Below are 17866 nucleotides of genomic sequence, written 5' to 3' on the forward strand. Positions count from 1 at the left end.
TCTACCTCTTAACGATCATGGACCCAGGGGCATAGATAAGGGGGGGGTCAGGGGTGTTCAAACACCTCCTAGAGCATCCTGGCAAAATGCCCAGACAATGTCCCTGCTGTTTAGCTTCAGCGTCAGCACAGTAGAAGCAATCAGATTTTTGGAGTGCAGCAGCCAGCCCCCTTTCTATTGTGCCCCATACCCTCAGTTTAATAAGGAGTCCCCCTGAAAAGCATGAAATTACTGCAAGGTCTCAGATGCTGGCAACTGACAGTGCACAGTTGAGGAAACTCTTAGACTCCTCCTCAAGGTATCATATGACACAGCCAAAGGGAGACTGTGGATGCAGAAGTTTTCCTACTCCTGTGCCGTGTTGAATCTGAGGTCTGGTAAGTGGGGAGGCATAAATTTTCTGTTTTAGGAAGGGGGAAGTAAGAATTCCAGTCAGGGGGACTTTCTTTTGGTGGGGGGTTCAGGAAAGGGGGTGGGTTTGCTTTTGGAGAAGGGAGGGAGTTTCTTGTAGAGAAGTTTACAGGGGGTGGTAATGGCAGGGATTTGCTTCTGGGAGGGAGTTTGATTGAATGAAGGGAGATTTTCTGCATAATTAGAAATCTTTGCTGGGGGAGAGGGTATTGACTGAGGGAGATATTTTTGCTTTGGTGAGTCGGTTTAGAGACAAGGGGGTTTAATTTTTGGGGGGATATTTGAGAGAGGGAGATATTTTACAGTGGGAATCTTTGCTTGGGGAGAGAGGGTTCTTAGGAGGGAGAGGGTTTTTTTTCCTTTAAAAGAGATGTTATTTTTAAAATTATACTTACCTAGGTGGATGGAGCATCAATCCAATGTTGCATCTGTCCCCAGCTGCTTCTGAGCCCAACAACAGAGCAATCAAAGACCGCTGATTACTCAGTTCTCAGCCTTCAGTGAGCAAAGAGTGGTGACTGTCAGTCCCTGACTCTGCCCCCCTACCCCAAGTTCACTGGAATGCCAGGCTGTGGAGGGGGCAGGAGCGGCTGGCTCAGGGTCTCTGCGGCTCACTGAGAGGCTGAGCGAGCTGCTGGTCCAGGCATCTGGGTGAATCCTGACTTTAAAGTTAGGATCTTTCCACAGCCTGGACCTGCTAAGCGATGTCAGCTGACAGTGGGCTATAAAAAAAAATCTACGGCCCTGCATGGACCATTTGTTTATCAGCTCCTACAGTTCGTTTCTACTCCAACACAAGAATATAAGGAAATGACGGTCACACTCCATAGTTAGATCAGCTTGATTACTTTTTTAATTTCAATAAAGCAGCTGCATACAGAGCTGGTGCAAGGATTTTTGACATCCAAGACGAAACCTCATTTTGCCGCCCCCCCTGGCTCCTTCCCTGGCCTCACCAGTGCCCATAAATTCAGCCTCGACAGCACCCATAAATGCAGCCTCGCCGGGGGGGGGGGGGACCCTCGGTACATGCACATCAGTGTGATTGGCAGATCAGTCTTTATACACTATATCTGTATATACATTTACATGCGATAATGCATGCAATCTCAGTGACAGTGTTTTACTCACCAGGTGACGGTCTGGGGCTCTGCATCCGACGACGTGACCCTGCCAGTGCATGTGAGGAACCAATCATTTTAAACTCTGCCTGCCTCTGTGCCTCCTCCAGGCAGGCTCCACCGGTCACCAAGCCTGTAGCACTGCCAGTGACTCCTCTGACGCTGCCATTGTTCAGGACAGACCAGGAGGGAAAGTGGCCTCATGACAGGGGGGGGGGCAGGATTAGGGATCGTGTGGGCACTGGGAAGAGAGGCAAAGCTGGCTATAGGACAACAATGTTCACTCAGAGACTGGTGGTGACATGACCATGCGCGGTGAGAGTTAGACAGATCACTGATGATCAGAGGTGTGCAGCAGCTTGGGTGATGTTTCCTCCATTCAGTCGGGACACAGTCCCCCTGCCGCTGCACCTCTGACACAGTGACACTATGTACAGAGGGACTCGGGAGGGGGCGGCTGCCTGTTGAGAGTTAGTTGCTGGGTGCAGAGAGAGGGAGTGGGATCACCAGCAGCAGGGCGCCCTAGGCGGCTGCCTAGTTTGCCTAGTGGTTGAACCGGCCCTGGCTGCATACATGTGGTTACAAAAAAATACACACTCCCTAAGTGCCTTTCTCCCTGAGGGATGCTCACAAGGATAGAGAGGGCTTACTCTAAGTGGCTGATCCATTCTAGAATTTTATTCAAAACTTTTGGTTTGGTTAGTGGGATCAAACCAATGTTCCTTTTCGACAGCAGTGATGAGAAAATTTGAAGGAGTGGGGTGGAAATTTTTTTTTCTAATGAATTCATTTCTAACAGTGAATGTTGTTTTTGTTCGGGAAACATTATTCATTCCAAAATCAAATGTTAAAAGCAAACACAATTTTGCAGTACTTTCAAACAAAATTCAATAAGTCATCCAATGTACTGAGAATTTTTGTAGGAATGTTGATATGAACATTCATTCAAAAATCTATTAGTGTATGCCCAGCTTTAGTACATAAACTGTATGTTATGCAGCAGTTAACTAAAATGTTTTGGCAGTTTTTCTTTTTCTTTTAGAGAATAGCCAATAGCTTCAAAGTAGCCCAGTTTGGCTTTAAAAAGAGACAATTCTGCATCCCTGATTCCCTGAGAACCCCACTAGAAGCCACCGTATTTTTCGCTCCATAAGACGCACCTGACCATAAGACGCACCTAGGTTTTAGAGGAGGAAAACAAGAAAAAAAATATTCTGAAGCAAATGGTATACTAAAATATTTACCAGTGCCCATGAAATGCAGCCTGACCTGTGTCAAAAGAAATGCAGCCTGACCATTGCCATAAATGCAGCCTGACTATTGCCATTAATACAGCTGACTTGTGCCATTGTGCTAAAGTGTAATGTACCAATCTGTGAATAAATATACCATTATAGTATAAACCCAAAATATCTTCATACAATTAGCGTGATCAACAGTCATTTGAGCAATGCTGCAAAGTGATCAGTGAAATCCTATCAATCAAATCACATAGGTGTATAGGATATGTGTCCATAGATGCAAATCTAGCATGCTTCTAGTGTTCTTTGTGCTGCAAAACCATGCCCCAGTGCTATCCAGTGACCCCCCAGGAATTGCGCTCACCTCAGAGCGTGTGACCCAGCTGTTACACTAAGTCAAAACACGCTTTGGAGCCTTCCCACGGCTCAATGCTGATCACCAGATGCACGGCTCCAATGCAGTTCCACAAATGTAAATATGATAAAAAGAAATTTCGATGGTGTAATAATGTTTAAAAAGATTTATTTCATAAAATACTCTCCCCACAAAGGGGTGAGAGTACACAGGAGCTCAGTCATCCCAAAAAGCATCTGCGTGAGCAATCAAGAAGATCTTAAGGCTGCTTTCACACTGAGGAGCTTTGCAGGCACTAAAGTGCTAAAAATAGCACTTGCAAAGCGCCCTGAAAGAGCCGCTCAATTCACTCCAATGTGAGACCCCCGAGGGCTTTCACACTGGAGCGGTGCGCTTGCAGGGCAGTCAAAAAAGTCCTGCAAGCCGCATCTTTGGAGTGCTGTAGGAGCGTTGTATTTACCGCTCCTAAAGCGCCCCTTCCCATTGAAAACAATGGGGCATCGCTGCAAACCCGCCGGCAAATCGCCGCTGTAGCGGCACTTTGCGGACGGTTTTAACCCTTTTTCGGCCGTTAGCGGGGGTTTAAACCGCCCTGCTAGTGGCTGAATAGCGCCGCTAAAACGACGGTAAAGCGGCGCTAAATATAGCGCCGCTTTACCGCTGACGCCCGCCCGCCTCAGTGTGAAAGCAGCCTAATTCTTCATGGTGATCCTGCTGGCTAGTAATCCTCCTAGATCAGCAATTATCTTCCCTGCATAGATTCACTCCATTCAAGTTTCCTATTTAACTGAAGCTCCAATGAAAGGGGGGGGGGGGGTGTTTTCTGGCCCCCGAACTTTGTTAGTGCAAACCAATACATTAATTTGGTCTATAGGTCAGGTGCTCCTTGTATTCTTGCATGCTAATTTCTGGCATCCAGAGTTTATTAGCAGGTTCATCTAACAGTTAGGTTCTGGCTGCATTCACACCTGAGCGTTTTCAGCTAGTAAAACGCCCAAAAAAATGACCGAAAAACACCCAACAAGCAAAATCCCATTCATTTAAATGGCCCCTGTTCACATCTGAGCGTTTTGTAGCCTGAAGCAAAACACATGAAGCTCAAAAAACGACATGATCTTCTTTTTGGGCAGATTACAGTCATTTTTCTGCTTTTTACATTGGTGACCTTTTGACCTGTGCAAAATCACAGCAAAAAAGGTGGTAAAAAACGCGCAACTTTCTGCCTGAAAACCAAACACTGGTGCGACATACGCTGCGACTTTGAGAGCACATGTCGCATGACGTCTACAAATCAATGGTTCCCTATGAGAGCCGTCTTAATTGGTCTGACACAAGTCGGTCTGGCTTTGAAAAAGGTTCCTGCACTACTTTAGTCCGTTTTCAGCCCATTTAATATCATTGAAGTTGGATCAAAGTCGGATCCTCGTCCTAACCATCCCACTTGTGACATCCGACATGGTGATTACAGCAGCAGGAAAAGGAATTTATGTCACACTGGGATTATTTTGATTGGTCAAAGGACAAGTCAGACTTATCTCAAAGTCAGAGCAAAATCGTATCCTGTTCATTCAAGTCGGATGGATGTAGGACCGATGTCACAGGGCAAAGTCGTACAAAAGTCGTGTCGTACCAGTGTGAACCCTGCCTGACTTGTATGGGGGAGAAGCAGGTCTGATGCCAACAAAAGCCCAGCGACACAAGCCCTTACCTAAACATAGTCCACCTTCATATATAGAACAGTTACACATATCTGGCTGTTTTGAGGCACCTTCTATAGTAAGAGGTCCTGTGCTCTTCTCCACTGGTTCCTTCAAAGATGGATGCTCCACCCTGCAGATAAACTCTTCTCCCTCATCTGCGATGGATGGCTTAAATTTTATACATGCTTTGTATGTGAATGTGTTATCCTTCTGCTTCTCTGGTGTGAGTTCTGAGATATTGTACCCATCATTCTGGGACAGAGGGAATTTTTGTTCACTGTCCTTCTCCTTCTTCAGCCATTTCACACTCAGGACTTTGGGAAATACATGGGAAACCTCACACTTCAGTGCTGCTGTATTTCCATAGAAAAGATTGGGAACTGGAATATCCCATACCTCTGGCTTCCAGGGAAACTCTGTGTGCAACAGGAAAAAAAAAAAGATTATCAATCTCGTTACCAGACAAACGAATTGTAGAGCCAGCAGGTAAAATTGATCGGTGCAAAGTAAAATTACAGCTGTAATGATATCAGAACCTTTTCTCATTTCGTCTACACATATGTTTTATCTGCGATCATGTGATCAGCATTATGAGTGTAGCACCCTCCTAGGTAGGTGCTAGAAGAGAGTATAGTTTTTGGGTCTTTCTGCTTACCAGGAAGGCTGCTAGGTAAATTCAGATGCTCTCTGCCTATCAGGGAGCAGGGATCCATTGATGGGGCCTATTCATGGTGCTCAGATGCTGCTCATGTTGTCTGAATGTTTAACACTGGTCCAATAGGACGGGGCGTATTGGACAGTGGGAGGAAACCTGACAAGTAAGAGCATAGGCGTAGTTATAGCCCTGGCCATTGGCAGAGGAACCTGCCTCAGTGCATGTTGGGTGACCATACATATGCCAAGGGCACATGTGCTCGGGGTCTTCGGCTGGAGAGTGGGGTCCTAGAGGGAGGGAGCGGCTGCCCCTCTGTACAGGCTGCCATGCGGGCCTCAGGTGGTCGATCTGAGGGCCTGAATCTGAGTAAAGCAGCAACCCAGATGTCCTGCAGAGCTGACTGGAAGGGAGACACACTGGTACGGTTCTGTTCCTGCTTACTGCGAGTACAGACCTGTGTCATGGGGCCTGTCCTGTGAGGGCCACCCAAGTTCAGCTAGTAGAGTCAGTGGACAGGTGTCAGTCAAAGGGGATGCTAGTGAGTGTCCTGAGGATAAAACAATTTCTTCTGCCAGAGCAAGCAAAGGACTTATGTCTCCCATACCAGTGCAGTATGGTATAGCAGAGAGTCTGCTACCACATTCATCCTGGTAAATAGTTCCAGTTGGAGTATCCCACTATTCTCTTCTCCTATCCAAGTTCCAACAATAAATACCAAAAAAAACAAAACACCCTGGATTGATTATTAGACGAGCGGATGAGCGTACGGTTGGTCGTGTGAAAACACCTAGTAACTGGCAGCAAGATAATCAGGGAAAGGCCCAGGGAAGTCTACACACAGCAATCCCTATGGGGGCAGTGCTACACCAGGAACCTGGAGGCAACTCTTTTTTTTTGTTTTTTTTTTTTAATTATTAACAGCTGTCAAATGTAGACATGTGCAATTAGTTTCGTTCCGAATTCGTTTTTTACCGAATTTTGACAAATTCATTAATTCGGAAATATTAAAAATTTGTTAATTCTGAGAAATTAGAAAACTCTGAAATCAGAAATTCGTTAATTCTGAGAAATTCGAAAATTCTGAGAAATTCGAAAATTTGGAGAAATTCAATAATTCTGAGAAATTCGAAATTCACAAATATGATCATTTTGAAATCGGAAATTAGAAAATCCGAAGATTCAGAAATTCGAAATTAGAAAATCCGAAAATAAGAATGAGTATCCGAAAACCCGAAAATATGAAATAATTTGGCTGTTAGTAAATGTAACGAATACAAATTTATCCAAAGTTACGAATTATCTGAAATAACGAATGCCGTATCTAAACGAATGGAACGTAACAAATTAATAATAATAAATAACAATAATAATATTAAAAACTTTTTATTATTGTTAATATTATTGTTATTAATTAGTTCCGTTCCATTTGTTTTGATTCGTTTTAGAATAATTTGTAACTAAATTTGTATTTTTTACGTTTACTAACAGCCAAATTTGAAAGGAAATTCCAATACCTATAATTTAATAGTTAATTATTATTAGTTAGTTAGTTAGTTAGTTATTTGGAATTTTCGAATTTATGAATTTTCGAATTTATGAATTCCAAATGCTCAATTTTTTTAATTTACAAATTTTCGGATTGTGGGATTTTCGAATTTCTGATTTTCAGAATTTCCGAATCTTTGAATTCCGAATCGTCGAATTTACGAATTCCAAATATTCAAATTTCCAATTTTCCGAATTTTCGAATTTACGAATTACGAATAAAACAAAAAACGAATGAAACGAAAACAAACAAATTTTTCGGCAGTGCACATGTCTAGTCAAATGTAGAAAAATGTTTAAACATTTAACAGCTAACTATACACATTTGGCATGTACCGTATTTATCGGCGTATAACACGCACCGGCGTATAACACGCACCCCAATTTAGGAGGGAATTTTAAGGAAAAAAAAACTTTTAGGAGGGAAGTTGAAGGGAAAAAAAACTTACATTTAAACGCCCATCATTGCAGCCTTGTCAGTGCAGCCTTGTCAGTGCAGCCTTGTCAGTGCAGCCATGTCAGTGCAGCCATGTCAGTGCAGCCTTGTCAGTGCAGACTTCCCCAGTGCAGCCTTGTCAATGCAGCCTTCCCCAGTGCAGACTTCCCCAGTGCAGCCTTGTCAGTGCAGACTTCCCCAGTGCAGCTTTACCCAGTGCAGCCTTCCCCAGTGCAGTCTTCCCCAGTGCAGCTTTACCCAGTGCAGCCTTCCCCAGTCCAGTCTTCCCCAGTGCAGCTTTCCCCAGTGCAGCCTTCCCCAGTGCAGCCTTCCCCCAGTGATCCCAGCCATTCTGGGCTTCAAAATCGCCGATCGCGATTTGAAAATGGCGCCGCCGGCGCCGAAATACACAGTGCCGGTCCTCGGCTCTTTCCGGCGGCTGTCGTTCATTTTCGGCTCCACTCGTAGTCCCGAGCGGAGCTATCCGAACCTAGCCGAGTAGGTTCGGATAGCTCCGCTCGGGACTACGAGTGGAGCCGAAAATGAACGACAGCCGCCGGAAAGAGCCGAGGACCGGCTCTGTGTATTTCGGCGCCGGCGGCGCCATTTTCAAATTGCGATCGGCGATTTTGAAAATATGACAGGTCGGGATCGCAGGGGATCGGCGTATAACACGCACCTGCGACTTTCCCCTGATTTTAAGGGGAAAAAAGTGCGTGTTATACGCCGATAAATACGGTAATTTTTTTTGGGGGAGGGAGCGGATTCTTTTCAGAGGGTCCCAGCTCCCACTTCCTTGTGGCGCACCCTCAGCGCCGGAAGGAAGATCACCTCTCCCCCCTCTCACTAGGCAATCATCTGGGACACGTCACAGGTCCCAGATGATTGCGTGGCCAGTCACGGTGTGTGGTGCGGCTCACGCATGCGCAGTGGGTGCCCGGCGCCGCCGAGCAGAGGAGGAGACGAGCGGGGCTTCGATTCCCCGCATCGCTGGACCCTGGGACAGGTAAGTGTCCGATTATTAAAAGTCAGCAGCTCCAGTATTTGTAGCTGCTGACTTTTATTTATTTATTTTTTACTCCGCTTTAAATTAGTTATGTGGTCACAGCACATGCTTTTATTTTATAAAACCAGCATTGTAATAGCAATACAAACAATAGTTACTATTGACAATCCAATATAAGCTTGCTTGAAAAATCTCCTTTCATGTTGTAAGTGCTGCCTGTCTGCTGGTCATCTTTCACAACCTCGTATTTCCTGCATGCTTTGCAGCTTTTTCTCCTTTTCTAAGGACTACATATCCCATGGTACCTTACTGTTTGCAAGCAGTAATTGCTGTACTGACTCCACCTCCCAAAACTCCTCCCCCCAGTACCTCTGTAGGTCAGAAGGCAGACTCTGTGAAATGTGTGACACAGCAGCGCTACTCACAGGGCATAGTATTTACGTGTGTAGGGGAAGTTCTCTGCTAATCTATTTATAGCAATCTCCCCCGACACAAAATTCAGCCTGGTTTTATCTCAGTTGTCAGAGAACTTGTCAGAAGTTATCAGGCTGATAACAGAAGAATGGAGCAGGAGAAAGCCACAGGACTCAGTGTTCTGAAGAGAGATAATAAAACACTACAGATAGATGTGCCCAGCTAAAATTTCATGAATCAGGTTTACATCCACTTTAAGGACTAGGAGCTCTTAGTCCCCATTAGAAAAATAGCACAAAATGCTGTAAACTGCATGCAGGGGTATCTCCTCTCCTTTGTGAACTGCTCCCAGATCCACTGCCTGCAAGAACTGCCAGCCCTCCTGGCTACCCTAAAGATCTCCCAGGGCAAGGGATAGAAAGGGTTCAACAGAGCTGTATTTAAGAGAGCTTGCTACATGTGGCGGTCTCTCCCCTTGTGAGTCCCTGAGTGTGCTGATGTACTCACTCTCTCCTCTTTGCTCCCTGCTGCTCCTTAGTCAAGATTCCTTCTTATACCCTTATACTGACAGGATCTTCCGAAGCCAGCCCAAGCCCAGCCTGGAGGCAAAGCCCCCCAAGAACCAGGGGTACTTACCATGAGTCATAAACCTAAATTTGCATACACTAACACTAGTAGAACACTAGAGGGTGCTACAGTTAATATAGCCAATGGACCTGTAAGACACACTCATCAAGCGTGCCAACTACGTCCAACCTTTCCACCTACCTCCTCCATTCATAAAAGCTGTACTATAGTTTACATCAATTAAAAACAACCTATGAATGGAGATCAGGCAGATGAATAAAGAGTCCACCTCCTCCATTCATAGCCTGTGTTGCGTTCGTAGGAAGGTAAAGAACTGCTTCTCTGAATGGAGGAGGAGGCAGAAAGGGCATGCATTGTTGGGCACTCTTGATAAGCACCTGTCTCAGGTACATTAGCTCTATTAACCCCTGCTGCAATATAAAATTATGGCTGTGGGGGGTTGAATGTGGAAAGATCTCAACTAATGCATGAGCCATTAGCACAAGAGACACTTCAAATTGATAGCTAGTTATATCTTTTGTGCTAATTTTTTTTTTTCTGTCTAAACTTAGGCTTTAAGCAGAAGGTCAGTGTGCAAGAAACCATTCCCCAATCAATCCAGATAATTAATGGTTCTTGAACATAATATGTGGTTGTAGGCAAATACAGGTTGTGAGATCTCTTCCAAGCTGAAGGTGGCATTGTGCCGTCTCTTCAGGTTGGAGCCCAGTGGGTGAGAAAATGTCTCCTATTTTGAGCTCCAGACAACCAACTTGGGGAGGACGGTGACCCTGTTAGAGGCAGAAGTCCTGTCAGAATGGGGCACCCATCTTGATGGAGGACCCTATAAATATAGGAGGCTAACGTCATTTGATGCACCTGCAGGGAGGCAGTAGGAAGAGAAAGAGCTCAGCTGGGTAGAGAAAGTGTAGGCATAGTGGTAGGGAGGGGTTCCAGATGGGTAGGGATTTGTAGACTTCCTTTTCAAGGTGTTTACACTTTACCAATCCCAGACAGTTACCCTCTGGCCGTCGTATACCGCTGTGACCTGGTGGAATCCAGCATCAGTTAAAGTCAAAGTAAACCCGTTTTGTAAACTTGTACCTACAGGTAAGCCTATAATAAGGCATACCTGTAGGTACTGTGAATATCTCCTAAACTTGCACTGTTAAGAAGATATTCACTGGTGCATGTGGTCTGAAGGGACGGCAAACCTGTGCTGTCCCTTCAGAGCTCTGTGCCACGGTTCATGACTCTCACGCGCATGCGTCGTCCTTGCGGTGAAGCCATTCAGGTGGTCGGAGAACACGAACCCAGAAGGGGTTCACGGGATAAAACATATTAACTTTCGTGCTCGCAAGAATTAGACACTGGCTAATACATATGTACATGTGTGAACTTGTATGCACACAAGCCATTATGCATTCTCGTGCACGCCGGTGCTTGCGTGCATCTGTGCCAGATGCTGGCACCAAACAGGCTATTTAAACACAGCCAGTGCTCAGGATCAGTGCTGCCTTATCTTCAGCCTCCTGTGTAACCTGTGAATCTGTATCCTGCTTTCAGTTGCTGACCAGGCTGGTCTTGACCATTCTCTGAACTCCACCTGCATCGACCTCGGCTTGTCCCCTGACCTTCGCTTCTGTCTGTTCCTTTGGCTCCTGTTCCACTGATCCATTCCAGACCCGGCTTGTTCCCTGACCACACTCCCGTCTGTGCCCAGTATCCGATCCACCCCGTCTGTCCTGGCCTGCCTGACCTTGCTGCTCTGTCTGCTGTCACCAGCACCAGCTGCTTGGTTGCTGAAGCCATCTGATGACTTCTCCTGCCCAGTGAGGACACCCGCCCTGCTGCTAGCAAGACTTACAGGCACTTGTGCCAGTCTGCACTCCTGCACCGCCTGTCTACACTATCAGGGGCCCCGAGTCAGAGGTGTAAGAGAGGTCTTCCTCATTATATCAGGCTCTACTACCAGGTACGTGATACTGGGTGAAGATGGAAGAGCCTTCAGCGGTGACAGCACACCGCTGGAAGACTTCGTTCTAAGGTAAGAATTTCATAATGTGCTAGTATGCGATGCATTCTAGCACAATATGCAATTGTCTTACAGGGTTTGGGAAAAAAATATGTGGTTTATTACCACTTTAAGCTTACCATCACCCCTCCAGTGAAATTGTAAATGGAACTTGGTACTACTGTGGATTAAAGTTGAGTATACCACTTAGGTCCCACCTACATGGTACGAAAGCTAGGCTATGCAGGCTTTGCAAAAACAGAGGGTGCTTAAATATACTAGCACACATGAATACGGGTCATGTTCTGATTTGGTAAGGTCGACTAATCTTGAAGTGCAGCCAAAGCTCATTTGCACTCATGTGACCTGTCTTCAGTAGACAGCAGGCTAAAAGCCCACTGTCAGCTGTCACAGAGCCAGTCCAAGCTCAGGAAGGATCACACCCAGCACAGCCTCTCAGAGAGCCACTGGAAGCCTGAGCTGGCCGCTCCCACCCCCTCCGCAGCCCAGCGCTCCAGTGAGTGAGGGGGCAGAGCAGAGAGTGGTGACTGACAGGCGCCAACTCTCTGCTCACAGAGCTCTGAGAACCGAGCGATCAACAGTGTTTGATTGCTCAGTTCTCAGCCTTAGAGCTGGCGGGGAACTGATGCAGCATCCACCTAGATAAGTCGATTTAAAAAAAAAATCCCGTACTTCTCTTTTAGGATTAGGTCAAGAAAGTTAAAAAGATTTTTAAATTGTAAGTTCTGTGCTATAATGAGGTGTCCTAGGAGAAGCATATACAGCCAGCACACCATGTATCTTCAAGATAATGTCCAAATGTTTATGAGGATGATCACATCACAGCAGTAAGGTACAGTAGTACCTTGGATTACGAGCATAATCCATTCCAGAAGAATGCTTGTAATCCAAAGCACTCGTATATCAAAGCGAGTTTCCCAATAGGAATCAATGGAAACTCAGATAATTTGTTCCACAGTGACTGCTGGTGTATGCATGTGGCCAGAGGTGCGGGGGCGCCAGTGTATGCAGTACCACATGTGGCCAGAGGTGCAGGGGCGCTGGATACACTTGGAGACACTTAGGAACAGAGTGTCTCTGAGTGTCACCGGCAGCCCCGCCCCTCTGGCCAAATCTTGCGAGACAACGCTTGCAAGCCCAGCCAGGATTAAAACAATAAAAATAGCTTGTACTGCAAAATGCTCGTAAACCGCGTTACTCGCAATGCGAGGTTTCACTGTACAATGTTTTGTGGCTACAAAGGACCCCTTTGACCCCTCTACTGCTTAAAATTGGATGCACTTTGAATATAACTGTCCCATTGATTGCAATTGTTTCTGCTTACTTATGGTGTTTGAGATGTACTAACTGATATGTCAGCTAGCCCAAATGATTATGCTATAGCAAGGTCAATGGTTTCAATAATTTTAGAGCTGCTCGCGTGATTGTATAATTATTAGCCAAGACAATCACAGTTCATTTCTATTTAGTAAATTCTGGATCTGATCATTCTTGGTACCTTTATCCAGCACAGACATCTCTCTGCTCTCCCAGTCCTCCATGGAGTCGTGTTTCCAGGACACCCTCACCACAGAGTCTGGAAGACTGAAGAAGCTCCCAGGAAGTTTATATTCACTGTTAATTGTGTATGTTCTGTCATCGTTTTGAGATATTTTGCCACAATCTGAAATCTCCTTGTTATTCCATTTGATCTGGATATTACTAGGGTAAAATTTTTCTATATCCAGGGAGCACAAAACCTCTTCAGAATCAGTCAAGGACAGTTTTATAGGACCGGACACTCTGGGCTTTGCTGGAAGAAAAAGAACAAGAAATTATGACAATAACAGTGTGATACAAGGTAGGTGCTCATTAACAATCTTCTAAATGTCTTCCTAAAACATGATACTTGAAGGGCAGATACCAATATACTTTGTGTATAGATGTAGGGTCATCAAGCTTCGGTACTGCGTGGACTAAAAAACAAGAACTCCCTGTGATAGTATAAAAATTGTATGTTATGTGTTCTGTATGGGTCAACCCCTTTATGATCTGTCATTGACCTATATACATAACTGAATGAGCTCCTCAATTATATAATAATCCATGTTAGATAGTTAAATATGTGTTTTTCTATTGCTACCTAAGGTTTCAGAGCCAAAAGTGCCTTTCAGATGGCAGCAGATAACTATACCTAAATGAACTAATAACTGGGCAAATAACCAAGGTAAAATCGAAAAGGCAAATATATCTAGAGATTACTGGTATGTGTTTAACAGCTTCAGCCCCGGAAGATTGATGTCCTTTTTTTCCCACAAATAGAGATTTCTTTTGGTGGTATTTGATCACCTCTGCGTTTTTTATTTATTGCGCTATAAACAAAAAAAGACCGTCAATTTTGAAAAATATCTAAAAAAAAATTTTTCCTCAGTTTAGCCTGATATGTATTCTTCTACATATTTTTGGTAAAAAAATCGTAATAAGCGTATATTGATTGGTTTGCGCAAAAGTTATACCGTCTACAAAATAGGGGATAGTTTTATGGCATTTTTATTATGTATATATATTTTTTTTATTAGTAATGGCGGCAATCTGCAATTTTTATTGTGACTGCAACATTATAGCGGACACATCGGATACTTTTGACACTATTTTGGGACCATTATCATTTATACAGCGATCAGTGCGATAAAATGCACTGATTACTGTGTAAATGACACTAGCAGGGAAGGGGTTAAACACTAGGGGGCGATCAAGGGGTTAAGTGTGTCCTAGGGAGTGATTCTAACTGTGGGGGGGATGGGCTACCTAGGACATGACAGCGATCACTGCTCCCGATGACAGGGAGCAGTAGATCTCTGTCTTGTCACTAGGCAGAACGGGGAAATGCCTTGTTTACAGAGGCATCTCCCCGTTCTGCCGCTCCATGGCACGATCGCGGGACAACGGGTCCGCAGGACCCGCGGGCATGGTCACGCTAAAAACTAAAGGGAACACTTTTTTTTCATTTTAGATAGCGCTAGTTCCTTGTGCTACAGACTGACAGGAGTAGTTAAGCTGCATCAATACTCTTGTCAGCCAGGTCCTAGAAGCACTGAGAAGAGGAGGAGAGAGCCGGGAGAAGGTGCGGGTTGTGTTCTCTCTCCCCCTCCAGCTCCTCCTTACTGCCAGTGCAGTGCTCCTGTGTTGATGTATACACAGCTGCTGGCTTGTTAGAACAGGAGTGCTGTCAGATCGGGACTGTGCTGGGGTTTGCTTACCCACCCTCTAATAGGGTTGCCACTTTTTCTTCAAGCCAAACCCAAACACTTTAGCGGCCTGGGACACCTTTGGGTGCCCCAAGGAGAGTAGTAATGCGGTGCGCATAGCGTGCCGCAGCGAATGGTGTGTGTGGCCAGATTACTCTTCCTGACATCATCACCCTGCCCCCCAGTGATGCCAAATCTGCCACCAGACGGCTGCTGCAGCTCTCGGACGGCAACAGATTTGCGTGCGACTATCATAGTTACTTGGGGAATCACAGTCTAGTCTAAATAATGTTGTCCGGGTTTCAGTCCGCCTGAAACCCGGACACAGGATTCAAAACCCCAACTGTCCGGGTGAATCCCGTATAGGTGGCAACCATACCACATAACCTCTTCTATGTCCTGTTATTTTGCATACCCAGACTGCTCCTGTCCAGCAGAAAATGAAGGGTTGGAGGCTACTAAGAAAACCCTGCACAGTACTGATTGGACAGTAGATCTGTATCAATAAGTTGGCCGCACTGACCTTTGGAATCACTGGTATATATGGCTCTGAAAACCTTCAGACCCATTCATTATTATGTATAAATGGGTTTGAAGGTTAGGGATGGGTGAACAGTTTGGCCCGAGCATGAGTTTGGGCCGAATATTTGCCTGTTTGGCCATTCCCTGAACACCTGAATTTGCAGGGCGTTCGCCCCGATATACACCCTGCAATGCACTGAGCGCTGCACAGTGCATTCTGTGCTCTGATTGGGCAAAGCTTTGTAAGTTGGTTGGTAAGGAACGGGGCCGGTATTCTATCGATATTTGCCCCCCGTCGAAAAGTGCCCACGCATGCGCAGGACGGAGCCGCACTCCAGCTCATTTCCCACTCAGCTAGGGTGTCGTGACCATGGCGCATGCGCACATCACAGGAAGCATTTTTCGATGAAAGAGGGAATTTCATGGACACAATTGAAAGCTATTCACAGAGCGGAGGGGGACACCATACTTGTTACATTATGCCTTGCTGTTGCAGGGTGGCTTGTGGCTGTGTTGAAGGGTGGGTTTTGTCTGTGTTGCAACCCGCCCTTAGACACAGACAACAGGCGCTGATCAAGACATTAAAGCCACCGTGCAACACTGACAAAAGGTGACCTTGAGCAGACTGAAACCCCACCCCCAAAACAGCGAGGCACAATATGAGAACTACAGTGTGCCCCTCCGCTCTGTGAATAGCTTTTAATTGTGTCTGTGACATTCTCTCTCCCATCGAAAAATGCCTCCTGTGATGTGCGCATGCGCCATGGTCACGTCACTGCAGCTGATCGCCAAATCAGCTGGAGTGCAGCTCCGTCCTGCGCATGCGTGGGCACTTTTCGACGGAGGGCACATATCGATAGAACACCGGGAAGCTCGTCGCTGTGTCCTTAACAACTGTGGAGTCATCAGCTGTCAATGGGTTTCCCCACTGACAGCTGAATAAAAAATAAAAAAGTGTCGGTAAAACAAAAAGAAGAAAAATACTGCATTATATGCAAGTAATTGGCCATAAAAGGGGCATGGGGGTCTGGGTACTGCCCTGGGGGACATGGATCAATACATTTTATTTTTTTTTTAAACAATATTTTTTTTTCATGAGCAGTTTTAACCACTTCAGCCCCGGACCATTTGGCTGCCTAAAGACCAGAGGACTTTTTACAATTTGGCACTGCGCTGCTTTAACTGATGATTGCACAGTTATGCAATGCTGTACCCAAACGAAATTTGCATCCTTTTCTTCCCACAAATAGAGCTTTCTTTTGATGGTATTTGATCACCTCTGCCGTTTTTATTTTTTGCGCTATAAACGGAAAAAGACCAAAAATTTTGAAAAAAAATGATATTTTCTACTTTTTTGTTATTAAAAAAATCCAATAAACTCAATTTTAGTCATACATTTAGGCCAAAACTTTGTGACAAAAAGTGAGGTCTGCAAAATACTCACTATACCTCTCAGCAAATAGCTTGGGGTGGGTAAAAAAAATTTGTCTCTTTCCCGCAACTTGTGTCACAATATAAAATATTCCATGGACTCGACATGCCTCTCAGCAAATAGCTTGGGGTGTCTACTTTCCAAAATGGGGTCATTTGGGGGGGGGTTTGAACTGTCCTGGCATTTTATGCACAACATCTAGAAGCTTATGTCACACATCACCCACTCTTCTAACCACTTGAAGACAAAGCCCTTTCTGACACTTTTTGTTTACATGAAAAAATTTTTTTTTTTTGCAAGAAAATTACTTTGAACCCCCAAACATTATATATTTTTTTAAAGCAAATGCCCTACAGATTAAAATGGTGGGTGTTTCATTTTTTTTTTCACACAGTATTTGCGCAGCGATTTTTCAAACGCATTTTTTGGGGAAAAAACACACTTTTTTAAATTTTAATGCACTAAAACACACTATATTGCCCAAATGTTTGATGAAATAAAAAAGATGATCTTAGGCCGAGTACATGGATACCAAACATGACATGCTTTAAAATTGCGCACAAACGTGCAGTGGCGACAAAATAAATACATTTTTAAAAGCCTTTAAAAGCCTTTACAGGTTACCACTTTAGATTTACAGAGGAGGTCTACTGCTAAAATTACTGCCCTCGATCTGACCTTCGCGGTGATACCTCACATGCATGGTGCAATTGCTCTTTAAATTTGACGCCAGACCGACGCTTGCTTTCGCCTTAGCGCGAGAGCAGGGGGGGACAGGGGTGCTTTTTTTTTCTTTTTTTTTTTTTCTTTATTATTTTTTTGCTTTTTTATCTTATTTTTAAACTGTTCCTTTCATTTTTTTTTAAATCATTTTTATTGTTATCTCAGGGAATGTAAATATCCCCTATGATAGCAATAGGTAGTGACAGGTACTCTTTTTTGAAAAAATTGGGGTCTATTAGACCCTAGATCTCTCCTCTGCCCTCAAAGCATCTGACCACACCAAGATCGGTGTGATAAAATGCTTTCCCAATTTCCCAATGGCGCTGTTTACATCCGGCAAAATCTAAGTCATAAAATGCTCGTAGCTTCCGGTTTCTTAGGCCATAGAGATGTTTGGAGCCACTCTGGTCTCTGATCAGCTCTATGGTCAGCTGGCTGAATCACCGCTGCATTCTCAGGTTCCCTGTTGAGACAGG

General features: G+C 44.8%; 1 protein-coding gene across 1 annotated transcript in view; it reads right to left on the minus strand.

Moving 5' to 3' along the window:
- The window catches only part of LOC141148558 (uncharacterized), a gene marked incomplete in the record, with an annotated part of 670733 nt that overhangs the window by 581889 nt on the left and 70978 nt on the right, over window positions 1-17866 (minus strand). The window contains 2 exon segments of the mRNA XM_073636111.1: window positions 4897-5244; window positions 12985-13278. Coding sequence (XP_073492212.1) covers window positions 4897-5244; window positions 12985-13278 — 642 coding nt within the window.

This window comes from Aquarana catesbeiana, linkage group LG06 (genome assembly GCF_042186555.1).
Source record: "Aquarana catesbeiana isolate 2022-GZ linkage group LG06, ASM4218655v1, whole genome shotgun sequence".
Lineage (NCBI taxonomy): Eukaryota > Metazoa > Chordata > Amphibia > Anura > Ranidae > Aquarana > Aquarana catesbeiana.